Source organism: Athene noctua, chromosome 6 (genome assembly GCF_965140245.1).
Source record: "Athene noctua chromosome 6, bAthNoc1.hap1.1, whole genome shotgun sequence".
NCBI classification, from domain to species: Eukaryota; Metazoa; Chordata; class Aves; order Strigiformes; family Strigidae; genus Athene; species Athene noctua.
In genome coordinates, this window is record NC_134042.1 from 48,560,303 (window position 1) to 48,587,066 (window position 26,764).

Sequence of the window (26,764 nt, forward strand, 5' to 3'; positions counted from 1 at the left end):
TTTAAAAAGTATCACCTTTAGTTAAATGGGAAGCATTAAAAAGGATCATGAGATTTGCATTCTTTAGCACCTCAGATTATTACAGTTTCCACAATCATGACTTCCCCTTCCAACTCCCCACCAAGCTCCAATTATAGAATGCTCATATTTGAGTGGATTTTGGCATTTCTCATACCAAGACACTGGAGCATCCAGGCTGACAAGATGGCAAGGCAGCAGAATTTATGCATTCCCAGCAGATCTCCATTTAATTTCACTGTACAGATAGATACTGCACTGAGCCTGCACTCTGCTCAGTACCTATATTTAGGGACTGAGCTGACCTGACAGTGCCCCCATAAGCTCATTTGTTAAGATTCACTTATTCATTCCAATATAATCTAATTAGACTGCAGTACTCCTGCACACAGTCATGGCAGTGACCAAGAGAGGACAAGTTCAAACACAGGAAACCTGGCCCAGATGCTACTTCAGTTCTCACGTGGCGGGGGGGAAAGCAAACCCTGGCAGAGGAATGGCAGGAATTGCGGATGCCTGCATACTGTCTCCCTGCTCAGAGCAGCAGCTGGATCCATTCTGCTTCTTCCCCCCGCCCCAGCTAAAGGCCAATTCTTCAACTGGAAGAAGCAGCAGAGTCCAGATCAACGTACAGTGCTTATCGATGCGAGGGCTGCTGCTCCCGCTCGGAACTCACTGGAAATAACAGCCACCACTAAAAGCCATGGGGGCCAAAAAAAGCAGGAATACAAGTCTTTTGGGCAGTGCCCAGACCAGCAGGCACAGATGTGTTCCCAAACTAGAGACCACAAGCATCAGGCTGGAAAAAGTGCCAACAAGCCCACACTGTAAGAAATTACTTTAAAGGCTCCATTCCGACAAGAAATAGGAAGTTTTCAAAGCTTAGAAGTACCCTCTCTCCTGCAACCAGCTGTAGTTCAGGCATGCGAACAGGAAGAAGCTATTACATTTCTAAAAACATAAATAAATACTATTTTTTTTTAAAAAGGCATCATATGTTTTATTTGCTTGGACATCTTGTATAACAGTGAGAGGAGAAACAGATTCCTGAGAGTCATGAGCTGGTAATTCTCCAATCTATCATCTCTATAGTTTATGCACAGTCATTAACAAGAAGTGATTTGTCTGGGACAAATTTAGCCCAGCAACTCCCTGTCTCGTTAGCCTAAAACAATCGCCCTAGGAATGTCAAAAAGTTTGAGAGCTTAGTGCAGCAAGTAGGCCCCCCAAAAATATTCATTTTTTTTAAAAATAGTCCAATCCTGCTGCTTTACCAGCACAGAACAGGAAGCTTAAGAGCTAAACACAGATGCATAAAATTCCCTTTATATTAAAAAGGTTTTGATGGGTAAAAGGCAAGAGGTTTTCAGTGACAAGGAAATCCTGAGAATATTGATAAGAGACCAACAGGAGAAGACTTAAAGACTTTGACTTGTTTAACCTATCAAAACAAGTGGTCAAGAGGGGATTCGATTGCTCCCTCTAATTACATCAGGGAGGGAAAACAACCGCTTAAACCAAATGGCAATGCTAGAAGAAAAACAAATTATACCAACAGGCCATAAACACCATCAGGATGGAAATTCAGCAATTGCTCTAAGACTCAGAGGAGCCTCTCCAACAGCTCTTCCGCGGAGATGGGAGCAAAGACTAAACCGATCAAGTTTCACCCTAAAAGCAGTTATGTTACGGAAGGCATCCACAGCACGGATGGGTGCTATAAACGGGGAAACTAAACTTGATCAGGGGCTCTCTTCCGCTCTCAGTTTCTTACCAGCCCGCTTGCTGCCACGGCTTTTGGAGCAGATAGGGGGAATTAAGAATTACCCTCCTGTCTTCTGCTTCTTCCCCACCCCTCCAGGACAGCACGGGGGGCATTCATGTTATTTACTCAAGCACGTAACTGGGGTACGATCAGGGAACTAAACTTGGGAGCTGAAGCTCTTGCAAAGTCAATGGCGAGAGGTGGGTGTCTTGGCAGCAGCGGGGGAAGGGATTAGGAGCAAGCAAGTTTGATGCTTAAAATAAAACACATGTCCTCTCCCCCCATGTCCTTATGCTTAAGGGTCTCAGCCAAATACTTATTTAATCTATACCCATCACCCCTGAAATTCACAGAGAACTTTCGTTTCTGAGGGATTTTGTTAACCCTGGGTTTAAAGTACCGACAGTCAAGCAATGATTAGACACTTTCGAGCCGTAACCATCTAATCTCCAAAAGTAAGCACGGGTGATGCAAAAAGAGCTGTTACCGAATAACCCTAGTTTTCTACAGGCTTGAGCAAGTCTTTCCCCTTCCTTCAAGGGGTTTCAGAAACAAAGTAGTTAGCAGGCCAAGTTATCCGTAATAAGGGTTTTATGACAGCGGGGGATAGAGGATCAAATTAAAAACTAATTGTTTTCTTCATATCCCACTGCTGCTACTTCTGAGAGCAGAAAGCATCTTCCTGATACCAGCTAGATAAGGGAGAGTCGAAAAAAAATCTGACAAAAACAGTATTTGGTAATAACACTAACAGAGAATTAGTGTTTCTATCCAAACCCCAACCTTTCCCTGCTGCAGTTACACACAAAAGTTATTTTAATCACAGTATGCAGAAAGCAACATCAGCATATGAGGCAAGAGAAAAAATATGTGGTAAAGCAAGTTGCATAGCCTGTTCGCAGAAAGAAATTACAGTGCAGTTATAGGCAAGAGGTCCACGAGGCAGAGAAATGCTTCCAGCCCAAACCAAACAGAAGGAGGTTAGCAATTCACCAAGAGAACAGGGAAGAAAAATATTTGATAGAAGGTGGAACATGGGAACTGAATCCCCTTTCAACTTTTGCAGCAATCAACTCAGACTCTCCAGCAAGGGATTTTTGCCTTCTCATATGTAAAGAGATGTTAAATAGAACTTGTCAGTTATGTCTGCTAAAGACCATGTGTGCTGTTGGACAGAGGCAGCAGTGGAAACACCAAATAAAAAAAAAGAGAATTTTAAACAGAAAATAACTACAGCAGAGTATCAGCTCAGCTCATCTTCCACAAAGCAAAAAATTATCTTCTTTTGAGTTTTTCTAACTGATCTCAAAATACACAGCAGAGCCTTTGAAGGAAAAAAAAAAAAAATTATAAATTGACAAACCTAAAGCACACAGGTGTAGGCACATCGCTAGAAAGCAGTGTTTGGCATTCCCTAATGCAGAAGAGATGCGACACGACGTTATTCTTAATAACCCTCTACCTCATTAAAATACCTCATCAACTGAAATTAGTTGGGTACAAAAGATGTAGCTTTGACACCTTAACTTTTCTTCCCCCTCAGTAACCTGCACACCGGAGGAAGGCTTCCGGCAAAGGAGTAAGCTGTGAGTAGAGGAGAGGCAGGGGTGAGTATTAACTCCTCCAGGGTTAACACAGCTGCATGCAACCCACACCCCTGCTGTACTAAAGGGCACGGACCATTTTAAGAAATAAAATAGCCCTGACAAACCTCCAAACGACGGAAAAAGTGTATTTTCCCGTGCGTGGTTTAACACCGCTACAGGAATACAAAATGGGCCAGGCTGCTTCAAGCGACGAAGCGCAATGCTTCGTGAAAGTTTGCGAGGCCACCCGGGCGCTGCAGCATTGGGTTCACGCCTAACCTTATCCTGGGGTCGGAAAGCCACGGGAAATTCGTATGAATTATATTTTGGGGGGTGGGTGTGGGTATATTTTTACTGAGCCACCCTTCACAGGTTCGTGCCCTTGGCAGCGGGGCAGGTAACGACGCAGACCTACGGGAGACGACCGACACAGCATTTTTTCCCCCTTCCCCTCCTCCCCGTTTTTACCGGGTAACTCCAGGAAGGTGACCGGGGGATGCGCTCGGGAGGCACCGATCCCCCCTGCACACCCCTCCCCGCGCTTCCCCCCGGCTGCGGCCACCCCACCGCCCCACGGCCGAGGGTGCGAGCGGCTTCTCCCCCGCGGCGCAACCCCCCCCTACCCCAGGCCGGTGCCGGGCGGGCAGCGGGGGCCGCGCTGCCGGGACCGGGCCGGGTGCCGCCCCGTCGCCCACCTGCCGGTGCCGCCCGCCCGCCCGCGGCCCGGCCACGCCGAGGCCTAGGCCCGCCGCCCCTCGCCGGGCAGGCCGCGGGCAGGCCCCGGCCCAGGCCCGGGCTGAGGGGAGCGGGGGCCGGGCCGGGACTCACCGTGAGGCTTTGGCGGGCCGGGCCGGGACTCACCGTGCGGAGCGGGGCGGCGGGGACGGAGCGGCGGCAGAGCCGGTGCCTGCGCGGCGCTGGCGGGCAGGAAGGGAAGGAGGGAGGAGGGAAGGAGGGCGGGCGGGAGGAGGTGGCTCCGCACGTCCGCCGCGTCTGCCAGCCCCCCCCCCCGTTAAAGGCGCGCCGCAGCCTCCCCCCCCCCCAGCCTGTCCCACCGCTGCCAGAGCCCCCCAAGGGTGGGGAGCCCCCAAGGATACCCCCAGAAGTGGGGATCCCTCCCCCTCCCCACGCAAGGAATCCCTCCTCACCCACCCAGACCTCCTCCCACGAGGGATCCCCAGGGATCTCCCCACACTGACCCCACCCATGGACAGGGATCCTCCCACCCAGGTTTCCCACGCGGGCGAGGGCATCCACCCAGACCTCACCCAAGCGTGGGAATCACCACACACACACACACACACCCCCAAAGACCTCCCCGCACCCCGGCATCTCCCCACCCGTGCGTGGGGACCACCCCACCCCACCAGACCTACTCCACGCAGGGATCCCACTGCCCAGACCCTCCACGAACAGGAGTGTGTGTCCCCCCCACGCACGGGGATCACCCCCCCAAAGCCCCCCACTCTCCCTAATTAACCCCCACCCAGGGCCAGCCGGCTCCCACCGCACCCCCCTCCACCTCCTTTGTGGGTAAGGTGCTGGGAGGGTGGGCAGGCGTGGGGACCCCACGGGCCCAGCCCCAAGGCCTCCCCGGGGACACGAAAGACACCAGGACACTTCCCCTACAACAAGAAACACGGGCTGCTCCTACAATCCCCTTAATTACCTTAAAACTGCCTGGATCTGCAGCGTGGAGCAGCCCTGCTCGCAGCAGCCAACGTACTCGTTCAATCTGCAATCAAGGGGAGCTTAACTGGATTTTTTCAGATCTGACTTCTTAAAGACCTGACTTTTTCTTCCCTCTGACATGGATCCTTCCCGAAGCGCTCACAGGGCAGATTTCTTTCACCTTAAACATCTCAAGCACTCATGCATGAGATCAGCACCTGACCACGGATCCGTGGGTGCCCACGAGGATGAAAATCAATGCTCTGCCACGTAGTTGCTGGGGGACAATGAAACAACAAAAGAAGGCACCGAGGGCCATGGGACAGCACCCATCCAGCTCCATCACTGGGGGACTGACATTAACTCTCAGCTTTCCATAGCCCCGAACTTTGATGGGAAAAACAAACTCCCGTGCACAAGAAAATTCACCTTTTTTGGTAGCAGGAGCGGTGACAAAGACAGTGGCTGCGGGTCAGTGCCGGCACTGGTCAGGACCAGGATCCCGAGCCCAGCTGTAATGTCCATAGTGGCTGGGTTCTCTGTGATGGGGAAGGAGTTGGCAAAAGGGAGGTACTGCTGTGAAGCAGGGTGGCTGGCATCACCCCAGGGCTTTGCACACACCCTCCTGCCATTTCTTCAGACCTCTGGCAATGAAAAGTCTGGTTTAACTTCCAGGCCCTGTTGCTCAGAGCAAACAATTTGTTTATTTGTCCCAAAGCATCTCTGAGAAATCAACTGCTCCACAGCGAAGCATTTGCATTGAGCTATGCTAGGAGCTCATCGTTGCCCTCTTCGCCAGCCACGTGTGTCACTTGGCTGCGGGCTACTGACGCATTTTCAAACTATCTGGAGCAAACAAAGGCACAAGGCCAGTGGAAGCTGTGCCTTTGCATGTGAGGCTAAGCGGGCCCAGAGGCAAGGCCATGCTGGTGGTGCTGGCCACTGGGATGTGCAGGAACTGGCCACTTTGAACGTGGGACTGACCATCAGTTGGCGAGGCGGCGTTTTGCTGCTTCATCCCAGAGCTTCCCTGGCTCAGCATGTCCAGGCCAGTCACCCCGCTCTTGCAGGAACGCTGATGAGAGCAGCACATGAGCCAGCCAGAGGCAGCATCCGCACTCTACGCTTGCAAGGTGCAAATTTCAGGCCAAATCTTATTTATATTAAGCATTTAAGTAGCCGCAGTGGTTGTGGCGGGGCTTGGCAGCAGCAGATTTTGCCAATGTTTAATTGCTTTTGTCCACAGCTGAGTTTTCCAGCAGAATCAAATCACCGTTTCCCAGGAGAGGGGACAGATTTGTTGCCCCATGGATGGGGACGGAGGTTCTGCCAACGCGGAGAGAAAAGATGGGGCCAAGAGCCGGGGCTGCCCCTCCTGCCAGCAGCTGAGCAGGAATGGAAAAGCAGAGAGTGCAAATCCAGCTGCTACAGCTACAGCAGATTTTTCTTTTCCTCCACTTTCCAGGACTTGGAGGCAATTGCTCCGCTGTCTGGTCACTGCTTGGTCTGAAGGGGTCTCAGCTGAGAACATAAGACTTAATACCAGCTCAAGAAATTTCTGCTCCTTCACCTGTCTTATACATTTGCCACAACATCACAGCACATATAAGGACCTAAAAATGTTTTTTAATTATACATTGTGTACCATTGCCCAACACGTATGGCAATAAACTATCTAGATTATGTGGACTGAAAAAACTCACTGGAGAGCTACTGCTGTGCAGATCAGCCAGCCCGGCTAATGATGCTGAATATCCCCAACTGCAGGGAGGAAATAATGCAAACAGTCGCTGAAATCCCAATCACATTAGGCAGCCACTCATGGGGAAAAAGAAAAGGTTTTAAAATGCCGCAGGAGCCCCAAATCATTAGTTTTGTCAGGAATTTTGCTTTCTCAGATCACAAGGAAAAAAGCCTTCAGATCTGTGGATTCAGAGAAGGCCTGAGAGAAAGGCAAGCTATGCGCTTAGCAGGGCTGTAAGTCATGGAGGCTGATTATTGTTAATTTAGCATTTTATATAAGAACACGAGAGACCCTTATCAATGCCAGAAACAACGCCCTGCAAGTCTCAACATCTCACCGATTCCAGCTAGGAAAAAAATAGATGACCAAATGCTGGATTTTCAATCTGTCTCTCTTTATTTGCATTAAATTTTTTATACTATTTACAAGCATGAATTCCTGCAATTGGTAGGAGGTGGAAATTAATAGACCACATGCACGTATGCCAAAAAAAATCTCAACTTCTGCTAAAGGAGGTCACAAAAAGGACTACAATTTTCATCTCGAAGTAGTAAATTAGGAGTAACTCCACTGCAGAAACTTGAGCTACATGGAAAAAGACGTTTGATCCAATCCAAGTGTAAAGGAATAAAAATACCTCTCTGTCCTAAGCAGCATCTGTCAGCAGAAATGATGCTGGAAACTGATGCGAGAAGAATAAAAGCTCATAAAAAAACCAAAACAAAACAAAACAAAAACAGTCTAAATCATGACACTGTATGTGATCAGTATGAAAATCTGTCAGGCTAATACAAGTCTCCACATAATCCATATGCTGTCACAATGTATATACGTTTTTAATTAAGCTGAGATGATGGTGGTCACACTTTGTACTGCTAAAAATCCAGCTAATAAAGTGAACTGATAGACACTGTTTCAGAACTCACTGAAAAAGCTGATTTATAAATTACATTCACCTTCCATTTCTGGATTTCACCATTATAACAGAGCACTGAACAGCCCAAAACCTTAACAAAACCGGTTTTAAGACTGTGTTGTTCAATTCTATCAGGTTCAAAAGAGGACCAGCTATGAGCAGCACCACTAAAGACACCCAGACAACCCTGTGCCCATCTCAGTGACAGATGTTTGCAGAGTGATCAGACCTAAATTGTGACTTCTGGCATGTTCCCTGCAGGCTCCTCAGTCCTCACCTCTGAGCACTAGTTGGTCTCAGCTTTCACAATGGCAAAATAAAATGGAAATTCCATAGGAAATCCCAAGGGGAAACCCTTTTCCTTCCATCCCTAGGCTGCTGTTCCCATACCAGGCACCCAAGCCACACACATGACCACTCCCAAAATGCTGCTTTTTATACCCAAACAGCAATTGCTGTCTGATGCCATAAGGGCTGCATCTCACCCAGCTGTCCCGACAGCACAGCTCATTGCCTCTGGCCATGCCCCAGCCACCCTAAATCCCCCCATCAAACCCAAGACGGAGCCCTTACGACTGACCTATCCACCTAAATCCTTGCAAGATCAGGACCTGCTATCAGTCCCAATAAAACCTGCTCATTTTCAAGTCATTAATTATTCTAACACCTGTATCGCACAGCTTTAATTATCTTTTCTTCCGACAGACTTCAAACGACCAAAAAGCAACTGCTTTAGCTGGAAGAGCTCGCTATAAAGGAAAACCTGTTTGCTGTGACTCCAATGGGTCATCAGGTCTGAGCCACAGAGGTGGAATTTAATTTCTAATCTGAAGATGTCAAGCTTTCCGTGTCAGATATAGCTAAAGGGATCACAGGGAAGCTGGACAGAAAAGCAGCTTTCAGAGCAGCATCACAATAACCATGCTTTGAATTCACATTAGGAGTACTGTTTCAAAGCAAGTTTCAAATATTCTTCCTCTTTCTTGGTAGCATTCTAGCAGCAGATGATATTTTAAGATTGGATGGGTATCGTTAAGCAAAGCAAATGAAGAAATGACACAGAAAATAGCTTGTCTTCTGTAAAACACTCCCTGTGTGGTATCACAGTGACAGTTCAAATCCTTTCTCCCATTCATCATTCATAGTACCCAGTTGTTATTTATGCTGTTCTACATCAGTCTATAGCACGTTTTAAATTAATACTCTTCTTCATCAATACCTGTGGAATTAAGATATTCTGCTTTGCAAAAAAACATGGTTTTGCAACACCAGTGCAATGCTTCTCCTACGCACAGACCTGTAACTCACCTGAAACGTAGCAGGATGGGTAGCAAAGAGAAACAATACGCAATGATAGATGGGGGAAAAAGAAGAAAGGGAAAGTCAGACAGACCTTCTGCTCCAAGGGCTCTTTCAGGATGAGGATAAGGTATCCCACCGCCGAAGCAGTCTGCAGGGCTGGCTCAGCATGTTTTCCTCCCGCAGCCGGGGAAGGACATTGATTGAGCTCTGCGAGGCATCACGGGAACGGCATGTGTCAGGTTGTGACAAACTTCTAAGGAAACGTGCAGCAAACATGCTCGTAGCTTGTCTGGATAAATCAGAGAGCACAGGAAACATCCCAGCTGTTCATGCCACCACAGAGTAAGCTAATATTAAAGTATTTTGTCTGCAGCTACCCAAGGGATGCAGCCGCCTGCCTGGTGTAATGAGTGTCACACCAGAGGGGATCTTTGTTCTCCAGTCCCCAGTTTGTCAGCACTGGTGGTGACACACACCAGTGTCCCAAGGGTGGCTGAAGAATTGGAAATGTCTGCAAATCCTTGGGTCTGAGGAAATGTTCTGCAAACAGTGTAAGGATCGCCAGTGCCCCAGGAGATCCAGCGACAACTCCCAGTGGTGTCAACAAACTCACCGTACATCCCTCTGTGAGTGGTTATTTTAGCTCCTCGTACCTAAAACTAACAAATAGTCTTCTCTTTGGCCATATATCCAACCTTTTTTAGATAGTGACAAGACTCTCTCTAGTGAACCTACCATCTGCCTGTGTTGTGTCTAGATTCATAAGACATCTAGGGGTTTCCATCATACCGTCCATAAGGCCTGGAGGACAGAAATGGTTAAGAACCAACACAGATTCTCTAGGGAAAATAGAAAGGCACCAGAAAATAAGCCAATTCAACTGATTTTACCCAGAGGGACAAAAGGAGGTTTAGAAGGTCCTGTATAAAATGACACAGAGAAAAGCATTATTGTCCTACAGGGAAAAACATACCCATTAACAAATGAGGTGAGAGTCGAGTGAGATGTAAGTGGTCTGAAACAGCTGCATTCCTCAACGCCTTTAAACTGTCTGTCTTCACACACTTCATTTATTTTGGATAGCAGCATTGCCCATGCCAATCTGGGAGTAAAGGGAACTGTGAAAATACCTGGGGGTAAATGTGAGCATTTTTGATGTTAAATGGCAAAACCTAATGGATCTGAGCAACATGCTTTGGGTTTTAGGAAACGGCCAACTTAGGACCTTCCCAAACACATGCCCATCTGGGTTTCTTATTTTCCTCATAGCATTGCTGAGTGTACCTTAGCAACTCTACCTGAACCCTCTCAAAAGATCTGAGTGGAAATACAGCCCAGGGGAGCTACTCTTGGATTTATGAGTTAATGCCCATTGAAGGGAGGCCAAAGCAATCACAGCATTTAATTATTTCTGGCAAGTCGCAGATAAGTGAACTGAAGAAACAAAAAGTGGAAAAAAAATGAGACCTTCATAAGGAAGGGCACTGTCACAAGTTAGCTTCTTCCACAGTCTGCAGACACCAAAAATATGTAAAAACATTCCATAAAAGTATCTTGGATTGTATGGGAAAAATTACCTCATATTCCACTTCTACACACTAACCATAAAAGCTATGGTGTCCATAGTTTAGTGACATAATCTGTTGAAGGGAAAACTTATTAACAGAAACTGCAAAGACAGCAAGGGGAGTGAGGAAGATCCAAATGGAGGGATGAGGCTGTACCGAAAGGGATCTCTGGCTGGATTCCTGCTTGGCTGGGATGAGTGTGGAAATGAGATGAAGTGCAGGAGCACACGATGGCAGAGCTGGGCACAGACTCCTTCCTCACGGGTAACCTAACTGCCTTTATTGGCAGATGATGGGCGAAGGGCTAGAGTGACAGAAACATGACTGTTAGCAGTTAATTACGTGTGTTAAAAATACGAAAAGGTCAAGGCGGGGGGATTGGAGCTTCTGCTGACATCTGGCAGCATTTTGGGGAAGTCTAGTTTCTCCTGAGGTCCTCATTGACTCAGAAGCGCCTATTTGCTTGCCATTAATTGGAGAAAGAGGTAATGAGAACTGACTAATCGCCACCCTGCAGACTCATCGCAGTGTCAGTCATTACATCTTGCTGATCACTCAGACAAGACTAAATTTTACGGGGATTTCAGTGACTGGTCAGCACCCTTCCTTGGCTCATTGTATTTGCATAGTATTTCATTGTCCTCCCCTATACAATAAGCTAGTAAATACTCTAGCGGTGGGGTTACGCAGCTGACACAGCAGTGAAGGCATCACAGTATATGCTCAAATTCCTGAAGAGCTTTCACTGAAGGTCCTAGATGTGCTAATGTCATTGCTCATGTCTTCAACGTTACTGCAGCCCCTGCAAATTAAATTAATAGAGGTCCGTTAGCATCTGCTATACGCCCAACTCTCTGCTTTTCCATGCAAACGTGCATAAGTGCTATTACTGTATTGTTTTTTCCAGCTAAGACTTAAAGGATCAGTATTTAATTGCAGCAGTAAGTTCAAGGTATGAGACACGGCATTTGCATTAGAGCGATTTGTCACAAAACTTGGAGGGAAACAGCAGCAGTCAGATGATCCATCGCACACTCACCTCATTTAAATGCAATTCAATTTAGACAGACCATTTGGCACAAAAATTAGAAAGATGACTTAACAAAAAGCACGGAAGAATACTTCTGAACCCAGGTGCCAGTTATATTTATGTGTGACATTCATGGAGGAGCTGTCCAAGAAAGCCTGTAGCCATTAATTGCTAGGTTGCAATTAAGGTGGCAGCCAATGTTTAAAGCCCCCCCGCCTCCCCCTTTTCTGGCCATATTTTAAATGCAACACAGAATGAAAAATAAAAATAGACCAATGTGCTCTCCCCCACACTGCAGTACAAGGCTTAAGAGCGCGGCTGGGCCAAGACAAGTGGATTTCTATGCAAACAACATACAGAATGCCTTCGTTTAATCACTTTGTTGCTTTGCACAGATAGGGAAATTAAATGAAATTAACTGTATAGTTTTAAAGTCACCATTCAGCCTTTCAGTTGAGACAGATGGTTTTTACTTACAGTGCTTCCTCTGGCATTCAGTGGAGGATTTGGCAATCTTCTCTGGGTCTGGTTCTCAGCAATTCTCTGACATGGGGGCAGTTAGTGTCTTCATTACACATAATAGTGCTGTATAAGCCAGAAAAAAAAATAATGCTCTTTTCTAGCCAGTTTACCCCTTTTCTATCTAACAGAAGTGACTCTCTTTCCCCGTCCAGAAGTCAATGCATGCTGAGCATTGACCGATGCTGGTCTCTGCCAGCAAGCATGGAAGGCGCATGCATTAGCAGACAAATGCCGAGAGCCCACTAATGTTTGCAAAGAGTACCAAATCCCCCAGTATTGTCCTTTTCAGGGAATAAGAGAGCCCCAGTTTAACTGGGACAAAGAGGCAGCCCTACCACTGTGTGACTTGGGCTACATCATCCAATATGGGGAGGGACACTTGGTGCTAGGGGGTAAATGAGAAGTTACAGCCCTTCTTCCCATCACCCAGTAAACCTGGAAAATTAAACTAGATTCTGACCCAATTTCAAACCATTGTAACTTCACTCCTGTTAAGAGGGTTACTCCTGATTTACACAGGGGCAGGTTAGAACCAAATATCAAATCTAATGGATCTGATTCTGTTCGTATTTACACCAGCATAACCTTATGATGATACACTTAGTAATTCACAATTAAAAGTCAAATTACGCACTATTACTCAGTGAGTAGTCATGGTGGCTTCTTTCCTTCCCTGGCAATAAATCCAGTATCTACTGACACTGACAAGCATTGATTTGGTCTAGAATGGAGTATTACAGGACAAATAAGAAAGCAATGGTCACACTTGTCAGACCAAAGGCACTCCAGCATCTACCCTGAGTTGCCTTTTGGGCTGCAGCTGCTTCTCGAGAGCCTTGCCAGCTCCATGCAGGTCCCTCACTCCCACAGAGCCCGCCAACCTCACTGCAGCTCACCTGCTCCTCTCTCTGATCCCTCTTTGGGGTCCGCCTCAGCACCTCACTCTGTTTACATCCCTGGCAAGAAGGGAATCAAGACACAGGGACCAAAACAGGGCTAAACCAAACAGAAAGAATCACCAAGACTTGGATTCTGCTGTTGGTAGATAAGCGTAGAGTCCTGGGGTAATCAGAAGATGCTGCATTCAGAGGAATTTTGTGCATAATATATTGCTCTTTTGGAACACAATCCTGCTCTCAGTTGCTCTTCTACCTCCTTCAAGGGCAGGGTTTTAACGCTGAAGGCAGCGAGGGCACCAGGAGATGCAAGCTAAACCTAAGACAAGCTACACTCTTCTGAGACAATTACAGCTATAAAAGTTTAGCATAAAGCTCAGGAGGGCAGAAAGCAGAACGTTGTCAGTCATGAGCTTTTAATTCTCAAATGGCCTTCTGAAAAAGATAAGATAAAGCCAAACCAGATTAACCAACTTCAAAGCAAGCAGCAAGGTATTTACGGCATGCTAGAATAGAAGGCAGCTATTGAGAGCACTAATGTATAAAACAGACAGAGCTTCCTTACTGACTTGCTCCTTGTCCCTTCCAGGTTTTTGGAAGTCTCCTGTGATTAGTCCCATTCCATAACCAGATTACAGCATCCAGGTAATGCAGGAATATCTGCTACAGAAATGTTTAAGAGACCGATACAGGAATGCTAGTAGAAGCTCTGTGGAAATCTTCTCCAATTAGTTATCCAAGGAAGAACGATATTGAATGACTCTTACAAAGAATGCACAAAGCACTTATTGTTGTACTAATCATCAACTTTCTAAGTAAAAGTAACCAATTTGCTAATTAAGACTCATGACAATTCATCATTACAGTAACTGTGCACTTCAGATGATTCATCACCCCGTAACTGGCTCCTGCCGCTCGGGGATGTGCGTAATGGCTGCCTCCAGCGTGCAGGAGGGTGTGTGGCTCCCTCCCTGCTCCGAGCAGTCCTGCTCATGAGTCACCCTGGCCTGGCTCTGGGCAGCTGCTGCTTTCCAAAGGGAATAAAAAAATGAGAAAAAAAAAAAAAAAAAAAGAGGGGAGAAAAAAAAAGAAGGCAGCTTGAGACAGAAATAATCTTTTTTAAGTTGGGCTTGGAAGAATAGTTGCCCTTTCTAATGTTATTTGACCTGGATGATCAGAAACCAAGCAGGTAAGTCTCATGAGTTCCTATTAATACATTTTAAATTAACATCTGTCCAACTGATGACAGGGTCAGAGTGTCCTGCTGAAGAAGGAAGAACATTACCTCGCAGCATAATAGATAGAGGATAATGCCTCTGATGACTAAGAAGGGGAGACCCAGAGACTGGAAGAGTCAGGGAGGGGGAAGCCCAGGGACTCCTGCTCGCTGGATCGTCACTCTCCAGACTTCCCATTACCTGGGCCTCCACTCAGTAGGGCTCCCCATCACTGAGCACCCCACTCGCTGTGCCTCCCACACGCTGGGCACCACAAGTGGATGCCCAGCCTTGAGGAGGAGGATGTGAGCACAGAGCCCTCCCAAGTCACAGCCATGCCTTCCCTCCCTTGGGCAGCATCCAGAAAATTCTTCCCCTCCATCAAAGCAATCCTGAGAGCTTGAATCACCCACACAATGTGACTCTTAATTCCTCTGATGATCTCTCAGCTTTCTAAACATCTTCCTTTCTTCTCCACCTCACAATGTGTAAACAATTTTATACCCATTTAACAGAAGAGGCACCAAACATGACTTAACCAAAATCACATCGCTGCCCACTGGGGCCGGCGCCACTTGCAGGATGCCATCCAAGGCAAGAAGCAACACCAATATTAAGGGATTTGTAATTTATGTTCATCTCTGATGTAGCCTCTCTCACTTAAACACCACAGTTTGACCTCTCCATCTCAGGTTCACAAAATGCAGACAAACCAGTCCCTGGGAGCTGCAGGATGAACATAGCTCATCTCCAGGGGATTCTGTAGTGCAACAAAGGATTAATTAGTTGAGGAAACTCACAGCACTACAGCTGCAATGCTACATACAGGACCACACCAGGGAAACGCTCCAGCTTCCCAACTTCAGCACAGCAGTAGTATTCACACAGTGGGGGAGTGCCAACCTTCTGTCCCCGTGAGATGTCACTGTGAGGACAAAACAAATTCAGCACGATCCCTGTGTTGAATTCAATCTCTCCTGTGGGCAACGCAGGCCCACGCTGTCATGAAGGAGCCTGTGAGGGCTGGGCTTGCTGCTGCTGGTAGGAGCAGGATCCCCCACTCTCCGTACCCCATCCCATTGTGCTGGCAAAAGCAGCTGAGGCCATGGAGCTGTCTGCCACCACCCCAGGCACCTGCCAGAACTAAATGGGATGGTTTAGTTCTAACCATCCTGAACTGGTCTGAGCTAGCTCCACCAGCCTCTGTAATTCAAGGTGCAATCTCGAAGAGAGTCCTCTCTCTACTTGCTCTGCTTCTCAGCTTGCCTCCTGGGTGCTCAGGGATGGGCTGTGTGATGTAAATCAACCTGCTTGAGGCTGGATTTTTCTGGGACCGGGGGGATTTGGCACCTGTGGGGCAAGGTGAGTCCCAGAAATACCATGAAACCAGCCCAGCAGGCTGTGCTGAGGAGGGAAGGATGCTCCTCAGCCACGTACACTGTGCCCCACGGACAAAGGATAGAAATCTAATATCCTTCACACCTCTGAGGCAGTGAGAAGAGCCTAGCAGCACCTCCCAAAGACCTGGTTTGTGCCTGGGCTTTGACATTTTCTTCCACAGGGTTTCTTCAGCTCAGCTAGCTGATTACAAGCAAATCTCACAGCAGAACTGAAAGGCCTGTCTAGCAGAGCATTGATCATGGCAGTCAGTGCATCCACTAGCCCAGACAGAGACAGGGATGTGTCCCCAGCTGTGTGTTCACAGAAACCCATCCATCCATCACCACACAGCGACAGGACAGGAGAGCAAGAACAAGTCAGACAGCAACCGCTGGCGTCGAGTCAAGCAGCGCCCAAGCTGAGCTGCGTCGGCAGTGTGAGACTCCCGCAGCATCAATCAGTGAGGCAAAACGCAAACTCCCTCCTGGGAACATGCTGCCTCATGCCCAGACTCTCCAAACGTGAGTCTTCTGAAAAGGAAATGGCCTTCAACCATCGCTCACAGGGGACAGAAACAGAGACACAGGTGGGGAAAATAGCAGCAAGGGGAGGACAGCAGTGAAGTTAAGGAGTAACGGCTTCCTCCCCCTAAGCAGCATTAGCAAGGCTAGCCCAGGTGAGGATAGGCCATTTCATTACAATGCCTTGAGTTTCAGGTTTATGATTTTAGACTGGGGCTCCTCTCAAAGGACCAGGTGTGCCTTATTGCAGTTGGTGAGGCAGGTGGGAGAAATTAAGGGTGTATTACACTTGGTCACTGAAAAGCATCAGCCACAAGCGAAACACTATCTTTGTAAAATCTAAGCTGCAGCTCTGACCCCCATTTATCTTCAGCCCTGCAGACGGGATCAGGCTCAAGAGCAGGTTGTTTTTGTAAGCTTATATAAAGCACATGAAAGCACCTAGATTTTTTAGCCCTTCCACCCGGTGGAGCAAGCCCTTGCGGGCAGCCCTGTCAAGGGCAGGTGAAAGGCTCAAAGGCTGCTTGATGGGGGTGAAAAAATCAGAGACGGGAGGGACTGTGTATTTAAAACCAGCTGCGCTGGGTGCCTCTCCCTACCCCCAGTGCCATCCCTTGGGCTTAAAGCTGGGCCCGGGGGCGGTGTTGGGGGGCCCGGACGGGCGGCTGCGCCCATGGACGGCAGCTCGTTGCTGGAGCAGTACCTGGAGCGCTGCGACGGGCAGGTAAGTAGGGGAGGGGAGAAAAAAAATGAAAATAGGAATAAACATGCTGCGTTGGCCGGGAATCGAACCCGGGTCAACTGCTTGGAAGGCAGCTATGCTCACCACTATACCACCAACGCTGCGCTGGAAGCAAATGCGCCCGCATCTCAACTGAGGCTTCATCCCTCCGCTCTGCCTGGGCCGGGCTCAGCCGGGCCCTGCTGCCCTGCGGGGCTCTTCCTTGGCCTGGGCCAGCCTAGCCGCCACCGTTAGTCCAACCTTACATAGGGGAGTAGCGAGCTACAACCGTCCAGAGCTGCTGGGAGCATGGAGAAGCCCTTTGGGGGGCTCTCTGATGGGGGTGGTGTGTGTGTGGGTCACTCATCTGCTGTAAGAAAAATGCTGCTGCGTTTAAACTCTTGCTGGGGGGTGATGCTTGCAAGGACCAACCTGTGTGCCGGGGTGGGAGGCTCAGATCTCTTTGTGCTGGTTGATAAATGTTTGCGAATTTTTTTTTTTTTTTGGTATTTGGAATAGCTGCGAGGTGGCTGCAGAGGTAACAGGGTGAAAGACTAGGAGAGGGCTGGACTCCACAGCTGAGCATCATCTTCACCCAGGGAACACGACTTCTTTATTTGCATTCTGTTGTAAACTACTTTTCAGCTCAGAAAAGGGCTTTAACACAGGCTGTTTAAATGCAGAGACCTCCCAGCAGTCAGTAAAGCCCTCTGAATATGGCCCTATAAAGTAGGGAGGTATAACCAGGGTTTTGCAAATGTTACTGAGCTTTTTGTATTTCAGACTTGCTGGGATACTTGATAATAACAGATGTGTGAGATATCATTGCAGATGAAAAAAAATGAAACCTATCCAAGGCTGTTGTTTAAAGCAGCTGGATTTGATTTATGTGTACCTAGGTTGCAGAGATTCCTGCAGTGGAAGTGAAAATGGTTCTTTCCCCTCAAGCTGCCCCAAACTTAGTGATCTCAGACAGGATCTATGTGTGAAATCTCCTTCCTGGAGCTGCTGGGAGATGTCCAAAGCTATGCACTTGATGGGGCCTTCAAGTGAAGTTAATTAACCTAGAGTCTATAGCAATAACCCTTGGCAGCCAGCCCAATATAAACATGGTCTTGTGCCCCCTTTCACAGCCTCTGAGCATCTGTCTAACAAGAAAGCAATCCTCCCCAGCACTTAACCCTATAAGGGCTTTTTCCCAGACCAGTTATATGGAAACCTGCTGAGAAAGGAAGATTTTCTTTCTGTTCCTACCTACTCTATGCACTTTACTTTTTTTAAACTTGTTTTACAGCTGTTTAATACTTCCAGCCTCACACACCACTCCTTTCTCAGTCAGCTCCTTTTCTTTAAGCTATACCACAAACTGTGGGGTGTTTTTTTGGACTGTTATATTTATCACGTTCTCTGATGCCACTTAGTATGATGTGTGAGTAGTGCTCAAGGCTTGCAGTGATGAGGCTTTTTTTGTACTGCTTTCTCTGCATCGCAGTCCATACAAAACTTTCCTAATTAGCTCCTGTATAGATAAGCCTCAGTCCACTGGAGGTCTTGCAGAGACTGTGCCTTCCTTCCCCTCTGGCAAACATGAAAAATATCTATTTAAAACAGATTTTAGTTATTCCACAGTATATTGCTATTGGTATCTGACCTCTTAATTCTCAGTGCTCTTGGATCCAGTTTCCCAAATAGCTGAGAGGTTGAGGAGTACCTAGTCTTACTTGATAGCACTCTGCCCTAACTGATCTCATATGGGGCTTGGTTTTAGAGACAGTTTTGAACCTAGGTGTTGATGATGCTTTCAGAGCTCGACCTGATTACACCTGTATTCAAGCTAGTAAGGGTTTTCTGGGAGGATTTGCACTTAATAAGAATTTTCCAAGTGTCTACAGGCAAATACACTGCAAAGTATGCGCAGAGATCTCCCCATGTGCATGGCTGCGTTGCTAAGCGAGCTGATTAGCACAGCACATAGAACAGCACTAGCTCAGGGCTGAAAAGCATTGATCTGGAAACCCTGTTCCTGCTGGAGCTCGGGCACTTGCTGCCAACTCGAGGGCCTCTGTCTTGTGCACTGTTCCTTCTTCTGATTTGTGCTTGGACTTTTCAAGTCCTTTTGGCTCACAAGCCCAAAAAAGCCTAAATGAACACAAAACCTCTTGTATGGATCATCTAGTCCAAGCTGTCACCTGCTGTGGGTATTGGCAGAAACCACCTTCTTGGAAGAAGCCTTCCACTAACTAAAGGCTCATGCCCTAACGGAGAAGGGAATAAATCCTTTCCTAAACTCTTGCCTCCTCAATATTATGATGCCTTTTAAATAGCTTTCAATAATAAACAGCTGATAAAGGAGGGCATTAGTATGCAAGAACTCACTTGCAGATATGTTGTATGCTTGATCCGGGAAAGGATGCTGGCTTTGCTGACTCTGTCTGCACTTAAATTAGTCTGGTGACCTCCAGCAGCTGAAAGAATAAACTGCTCGTGATTCTGTGAGCTGCTGCCCTCTGTTGCACAAATCCAACGCAACACTGTCCCCTGGTAGCGCGGAGAGGAAATAGTAATATACTGAATGGGAGTTGAAGCCAGCCAGAAAATGCCAGCTGTCTTCCTTGGAAAAACTCGTGAGCAATTATGTTGGTTTTGTGCATAACTGAGGCACAACAACGGCTGTGAAGGGCACAGTGCCAGCACTGTACCTCCAGTCGCTGCTGCAGGTACAGACTGATTCTCAGTTTGTGATGGTACAGGAGTACTCTAGGCTGCCTTTGAAGTGTGGCAGGAAAATGTATCTCCGCTATAGAAGTCTGCTTGTCTAGCAGCATATAAAAATCCAGACACGCTTCAAATCTTAAGATTCTTCTTTGATACAATATGTATGAGCAAAAATTAATCTTAATTTAGTCTCCCAACTAAAGTAAATGTTTTAACACAAGGTTCTTAATGATACTCTTTTTTTAATTCAAGGATGACCTCTCAACTAGTCCTCAGCTGTTTACTCCCATGAGCCCTTATGATGTAGACTTTCCAATTCAAACAACTGAAGATGTGTTGTTCAGATCTCAATTTAATCAGCCCAAAGAGCTTCCTACAGACTTCTCCTCTGTGGATCTCAGCTTTCTTCCAGATATTACCCAAGATAACAAAGAACAAAATCTACTTGAAGATGGTCATGAAATGCAAAAAGATCTTGTTGGGTCAACATCAAATGAGGACAGCAGTATCCTCACGGATGAAAGCAGCTTGGCCTATCCAGATGCAACTCAAGCAACTCCTGAAGCATCTGGTGCGTGTCCCCCTCTGACACCCATGGCTCCGATGACCCCAGTGACACCTGCATCAGAAAGCTCTGGCATAGTTCCCCAGTTACAGTAAGTTTATGTATTATTAAATATCTGGCATATGTAACAGTCATAGTTTGGCTTAAACTGCAACGTACTGCTCTGACTTAGAGAAAGTAGCAAGTGTGGTTTGGTCTTAAATAAGCCCCCTCAAAATACTAGGGGGATGGTTATTCCTCTGAGGAGATATGGAGCAAGTGAACTGACAGTATTAGAAGATAACTGGATACTGTGCTGATGGGCACAGTATGAGAATGGAAATGGCACTGAACAATATGCAGCTTAGCAAAACAGGGGAGAGTGGACTTGATAAACATGCTGAGTGAGTATCTGAAATGCCTCTGGTTTGTGAAGGGGGAAAAGTCTCTTCTGGGAGAAAGAGGGCAAAAGTCTTTGGTAGAAATTATTTATATCTAGTATGTACTGTTAGTTACTTCAGTCTGCAGGAGGAAAAGACAAAAATACTTGAAAAGGAGGATTTCTTCCAGCAAGGAGAATGTTAAGAATGACAGCAGACTCCAGTGGCTTAAAGATGTCAGTCTGCTTTTCTGAGAGCAGAAACAGTCTGAACTGAGCAAGGGAAAGGGGCATGAAAAGAAGTGTGAGAAATTCTGGCCTCATTAAAAGGTCCTGTCCAGTGTGGATTAGCTTATACCTGTAGAGAAAAACATATCCTTACCTACCTTGAGTGCTGTAGTAACTCTAAACACTCAGTAATGGTTCAATTCAAAGCTATAACACTTCAGTGATATAGTTATTGAAAGACACACAAACTCAGTATTCAGGGACTAATACTTTCATACATTGTTATAGCTCAGAAACTGTAATTTTGGTATTGAATTACTTAAGTTTTGCCAAAAGTAGCTTAATGCTAGAGTGGGAAATAGGTAGGCAGGAAATAATTTGATGGCAATTATTAATTGGAGTGTGACTTCACATTAAGCTAATAATGTTGTGGATTGGCTCTGCAGTGGTTTGGTTTTGCACTAAAAAAATTCCTCTCATTCCTCAGGAATATAGTGTCAACTGTAAACTTGGCTTGTAAACTAGATCTGAAGAACATAGCTCTGCGTGCCAGAAATGCAGAGTATAACCCAAAGGTAAATGTTAAGGACCCAAAGCTTTACCCTCTGTTCCCTTTCTCAGTGCTGATGGATTCTAATATACAAATTCAACAAAAGTACAAATGAGCTTTGTACTTTTTCTAAATAGCACTGTCTTGATCCACAAGAGAAAGTCATAAAAACCTGCAACTTGGGCCTGTGAAATGAAAAGAAATACAGGAGACCACACAGAGATTTTTTTTTTTCTTTGAAAAAATCCCCAGCAATGAGATGTTCCTAAACTATTTAAAGGAGATTGATTAACCCTCCCACCTGTGTCCATCTACCTCCAGCTGAAATGGCTCAAGCAGCCCTCAGTGGGGGGAGGAAAGACCTGCCCTGAAACTCTTTACTGGAGTCAAACTAGTATTACATGATACTTAGAGCAAGTGGCCTAGACAGTGGGAATAATGGACTTTCTGTAAGTGACTCCAGACTGCACAACAAAATGTAAAGGACAAGGCAGTGGTCCTGTGACTGCTGTCTTAAGCCCCCTGTTCCTAGAGGGATGGGAAATAACTTCAGGGTGATCAAATAAATTTTACAAAGTAGATGCATGCTGTGTTGAGCATTGAAAGTGAAAATTCTACAAAATATGAACAGAAATACAGTACCAGCTAAATCCTTCAGCTGCACTGTGTGAGGTCTCCCTTCAAATTTGTAGAGGTTTGCCGCTGTAATCATGAGAATCAGGGAACCACGAACAACAGCCCTCATCTTCAGCTCAGGAAAAATGGTCTGCACAGGAGCAAAAAGGTATATTTTTGTTTTGTTTCATTTTTCCTTCCCTTTAACATCTGGTCTTGCAGCTATGCCTACATTCTGATGAAAAATGACAGGAAACCTTGTTTAAATTATCTATCAAAGGGCTGTCATAATTGCAAGGAAAAAAGGTATTGAAAAATGTCTAGCTTTCTTCATGATGGCAGTTTAGTAATTACTGAACTGTGTGCTTCTGTCCCTGAATATAGATTGAGCTGAGCAGACATTGGCAGAAAAGCTGCTAAAATGCCCAGGAATTGTTAAGGGATTATTTGCATTTCTCACTGTCTTTAAAGTGAGTTAGGACATAACTTGTGTCTGTCAAGTCTCTCTTCAGTGTCTGTGTTCACTAGTCAACACATCTGCCTCTTGAGAAAATGGGAATTGGAGAAAAGCAAAGATTATTTTTGTACTTGGAAGCTCTTTTCCTCAAGTTCATCATGCCTTGGTTTTTTATGTCCCTAAACTGTCAGTGGGATAACGCATTAACTTACAGACATCTTCTCCAACCCCTACCACCATCCCAAACTAGCTAGATGATTGTACTGGTGGCTGCAGTCTACCTCTTGGATCAGCTCTGAGAAGCTGTTGTAAGGAACTGAGAAAGAAACCTCTGAAGAGGGCAACTCCTGGGCAGTGCAACGTGCTCCAGTGTGTTCAAACTGAACACAGGAAAGTGAATGACAAAGCGCCTTGTTCCTTTTAACTCACTGAAGTGGTTCTGGGGATAGAAGCTTGCTATTTTGAGCAGTAGCATACCTTTTCCCAGAGCACAGATTAGAATGGTGGTGGCTCTAAACTGACTTCCATCTTGAGAGCAGAAGAAAGTACTAATAGAAGCTGCTTTCCCCTTCTGCTCTGCCTTCAGTGAAGAGCAATCACGGCTCGCAGCCAGGAAGTATGCGCGTGTGGTGCAGAAGCTTGGGTTCCCTGCCAAGTTCCTGGACTTCAAGATACAGAATATGGTTGGGAGCTGTGATGTGATGTTCCCCATCCGGCTGGAAGGCTTGGTTCTCACTCACCAACAGTTCAGCAGGTATGTGGAAGTCAGAGTTACAACCCCGTGCAACTTGGAGCCGTGTCTTTGTAAGCTGCAGACTCAAATTCAGAGGCTGTACAAGCGTGGCAAAAGAGAGTAATAATTAACTGGATACTGAATATCAAACACGTCTCTTAGTGAGTAAGCATGGTTCAGCAAGCATGAAATGGCTGTAGATGCCATGTGTTACAATAAAGATAGTAAGGTTTATCGTGATTGCCAGGATGACCTACTACAGCTATCAGTAAAGCTTCCAGTGCTTTGAAACCCTGACTGACACAATTCAGCACTGAAGGGCTCTTCTAAATTGCCTTCCTGTGTGTTGTTCACTGCTTTCTCCTTGCAGGGACACCATAAACACCAGCTTTAGAAACATTGCAACTGTGTGTGCACTAGACAAGTGTTCACTCTGGGGTAAATTGGATGCACGTTAGATCTGGTTAAGATGAAGGGCTGAGGAACCGCAAGAAGCTCCTGGGTTTTTTGCCCAGTTGGTTAATAAAGAGACTCTGGTTTTGTAAAAGCTTTCTTTGACCATGAGTATCGCTGACACAATCTTCGGTGTTGCTGCACATCAGCAATGTGCACCGTTTTCATTAATCTGAGCAGTGTTGGTGATCACAATTTTACTATTCTCCTGTTATTGCCAAGAGCAGTAGTATCAAACCTTAGTGGGTATCTTTCGTCACTGCAGAACCGTATCAATAGGAAAATAACAAGTCTTGATTAAACACTTCAGGTTTAATTGGAGCAGCTCTTAAGCTACTTGAACCTGGTCTATGCCCTTGCCTCACTGTGAGCCTTTAATACTAAGCAGGCCTCTTAACTCCTGTCAAACCAGATGCCTCTCTGCAAGGATAAGGTTTCTAACCTTCAGACCTGAAGCCAGACAGCAGCTGCAAAATACAGAATGGAAAGTATAGTGTTTCTGGGATATTGCTTTGGTTCTTTCTGTCTGGATGTCTATTAGCCAGCAATTTCAAGTAAACCTGTAGTTGAGCGATGGGCATGCTGTGCCTTCAGGATTGGTTTGTTCAGAACTGGTTGTTACCATCACTGAGGGAAGGATGAAGATTTTGGCACTGACAAAATCAAAATTCAGCTGTGTCTTTAGCACTGCGTTTACTTTGCATTTAATCTGGGGACTAAATATATATTTAAGATTCACTTGGCTGTTGTCTTGTCTTAGTTGCACAAGATGCTTCCTGATAAGGGCTCTTTGCAAACTAGGAAGGATTTGAGTACTGTTTGAAGATTACAATAATTGTTCCAACGCTATGGAAAAACATTCAGAAGTGGCTCAGAAGTCTTTAAAAGTAAGCATGAAGAACTCCTACCAGCTCCAGCTGGGATTACCAGGTTTCTCTTGAAGACATCTAAAACCTGACCTGCCTTTCTCTGGTTAGCTAGCTAAAATCTGTGGGTTTAATTACTCTATTGTTAGTATAATTAACGATCAGTTTATGCATATTACACTGAAACAGTATTTGCATTTTACTAATCTCACCTGCTTGCTTTGAAACAGCTATGAACCTGAACTATTTCCTGGCCTTATTTATAGGATGGTCAAACCAAGGATAGTGCTGCTTATCTTTGTGTCTGGAAAAGTTGTATTGACGGGTAAGTGGTCCCCCTCTGTGTATCTGTAATCAAGTGCTACCACATCCTCTGAGAAAGTCTTTAAACTGAACATTAGTTAAACTAATATCTTGCCTACTGCTGCTTATCTGTGTTTTCTGCAAATAACAACATCAGTATTGTTGCACTAAAATATCATATTGCTTTGTATAGTGTCTCAGATTTCCATGTTGCTAACCTTGAGTATCTTCATTTTATTCAAAGTGTGATGCCATGTGTCAATGTACAGAATTCCAGCAGGATGTTGATGTGCTAGTAACTACTCAGTCACTTAAATAGGAATATCACAATAAGCAATTTAAAATTGCTTGGACAGGAAGCAAACTTCTTAAAGCACTTCACTAAAAACATTTAGTAGGGATTATGAGAGGAAAGGGTGGAGATGGAAAAACTTGTCCCAGGCTGTTTGGCAAAACACTCATGAGGCAAAAGCCTTGCTGAGTAAGTGTGCTCAGCAGATATTTGTACCTCAAATCCCATGTCAAAAAAGCTGAATTCCTGAGTGCACGTTCCTAACACATACTTTTGTAAAGCTCAGGAAAATACTTTTTATTCAGATGTACTGAAAGGTAAATGGTACTTGTTCCCAGAGGACCCAAATGCTGTATGGATATTCACAACACAGCTTTGAGGTGTGTGAAAGGCAAAAGAGGAGTGCCTGCCTCAGTCAGAGATTCTCACAATCATAACTCATGAAGGAGCCTCAGCTATCTGAAGAATGGGGCAATCAGTACAAAGCTTAAATGCTTTCCCCTCCAATGTCCCACCAACACCTTCCTGGGTCCAGTAAAATCATACTGGCCAGTTCCATTTTGCTGATACTTGCATTTTTGGGTACTGTAATTGCAACACCCTTACAGGTGCAGTGGGCCCAGAAGGACTAAGCTAAGTCCTTGTCTGTGAAGGCTGGGCCCAACTGCAATGACAAAACTTGAATTTGCTGAGCTGTGAGGGTTTTTTACCTTATCAAAACAGTAACTTGAAAATAACTTTACTTTTTAAAGTTGTAATGTAGGTGAATTAGTCATATCCAAGTGTGTTCTGAGGGAAAGGTTTTACACATTCATCCCAACTGGCACTTAATCATTTAAACGCAGTATTTTTGTAGCTAATGTTTGTTGCACTAGCATGATAGTGTCACTGCCAAGGAACATTCCTGCCTACTGCAATACAGTGTACAAGACTTGGTGTTAAAGATTTGCAGTAAGATAGAAAAGGCTGGCTTTGAAATCACAGGTGCCCTAACAAAGATTTAAAAAAAAAAAAAAAGCTGCTCAGAACTGGAGGAGTTCTTAAACTGTGGATCAGCTTCCCATGTTGGAATAAATACCTTTAATTTCTTTACTTACCTTATCAACAGGCAGATAATACCATGGTTATTCCAATTGCTTTTTTTTTTTTTCCAAAGCCATTGTTTTGCACCTGTCAAGAGTAGCTAGCTCCTGTTTTGGTTCCACAGATTAAACAAAACTAGTCTAGTCTTAAAGCAAGCTACAAATTGTTCTTTGTGAGGCGGCAGAAGTATGATAGAAATTCTGCCTTAAACTAATAGTAAGTTGCTTTTAAACTCCTGTGTTTTTGTGGTTTGTAATCTTATTGAACTGCATTCTGGTTATTCCCGGCACTCAGTTAATTCTTAACACATTTTTTCCTAAATGTCTTTCTAGGAGCAAAAGAACGTTCTGAAATCTATGAGGCATTTGAGAGCATCTATCCCATTTTAAAAGGTTTCAAGAAAGCATCATAACATGGCCCATAAAGCAACTAAGAATAATACATGTGTTTGTACTACTGTGTGTGGATTAATAAGCAAATGACACTATTTTGAATGCTATAAGTGCTGGTGCCTTTCTATAGTCTGTGAAATGTTTGTTTTGCTTTCAGATTAGCTGTTTGTAATTCACTTGTTCTGACCACTTCTTTCAAGCTGAAAAATTTGCCAAATCAATGTATTTTTAATAGAACGTATATTAAGGTGACATTTTAAAGTGTTTTGTAATAGAAAACCCATGTCTTCTCCCCTG

General features: G+C 45.5%; 2 protein-coding genes and 1 non-coding gene across 3 annotated transcripts in view; 1 reads left to right on the top strand and 2 right to left on the bottom strand.

Moving 5' to 3' along the window:
- KTN1 (kinectin 1) overlaps positions 1 to 4,320 on the bottom strand; it is a 77,774-nt gene extending 73,454 nt beyond the window's left edge. The window contains exon 1 of the mRNA XM_074909192.1: positions 4,198 to 4,320. The gene's annotated coding sequence lies outside the window, so the exon portion shown is untranslated. The remainder of the gene's footprint in view (positions 1 to 4,197) is intronic.
- A 12,489-nt stretch (positions 4,321 to 16,809) lies between these two features.
- On the top strand, positions 16,810 to 26,764 carry TBPL2 (TATA-box binding protein like 2). The gene is made up of 7 exons (XM_074909356.1): positions 16,810 to 16,858; positions 19,817 to 20,228; positions 21,211 to 21,298; positions 21,966 to 22,057; positions 22,932 to 23,099; positions 24,628 to 24,722; positions 26,408 to 26,764. Exons 1-7 carry the CDS (start codon positions 16,810 to 16,812, stop codon positions 26,485 to 26,487), a joined length of 984 nt encoding a protein of 327 aa, XP_074765457.1. The 3' UTR covers positions 26,488 to 26,764.
- On the bottom strand, positions 16,908 to 16,979 carry TRNAG-UCC (transfer RNA glycine (anticodon UCC)). The gene has a single exon. It is a non-coding gene; the product is annotated as a tRNA-Gly (tRNA).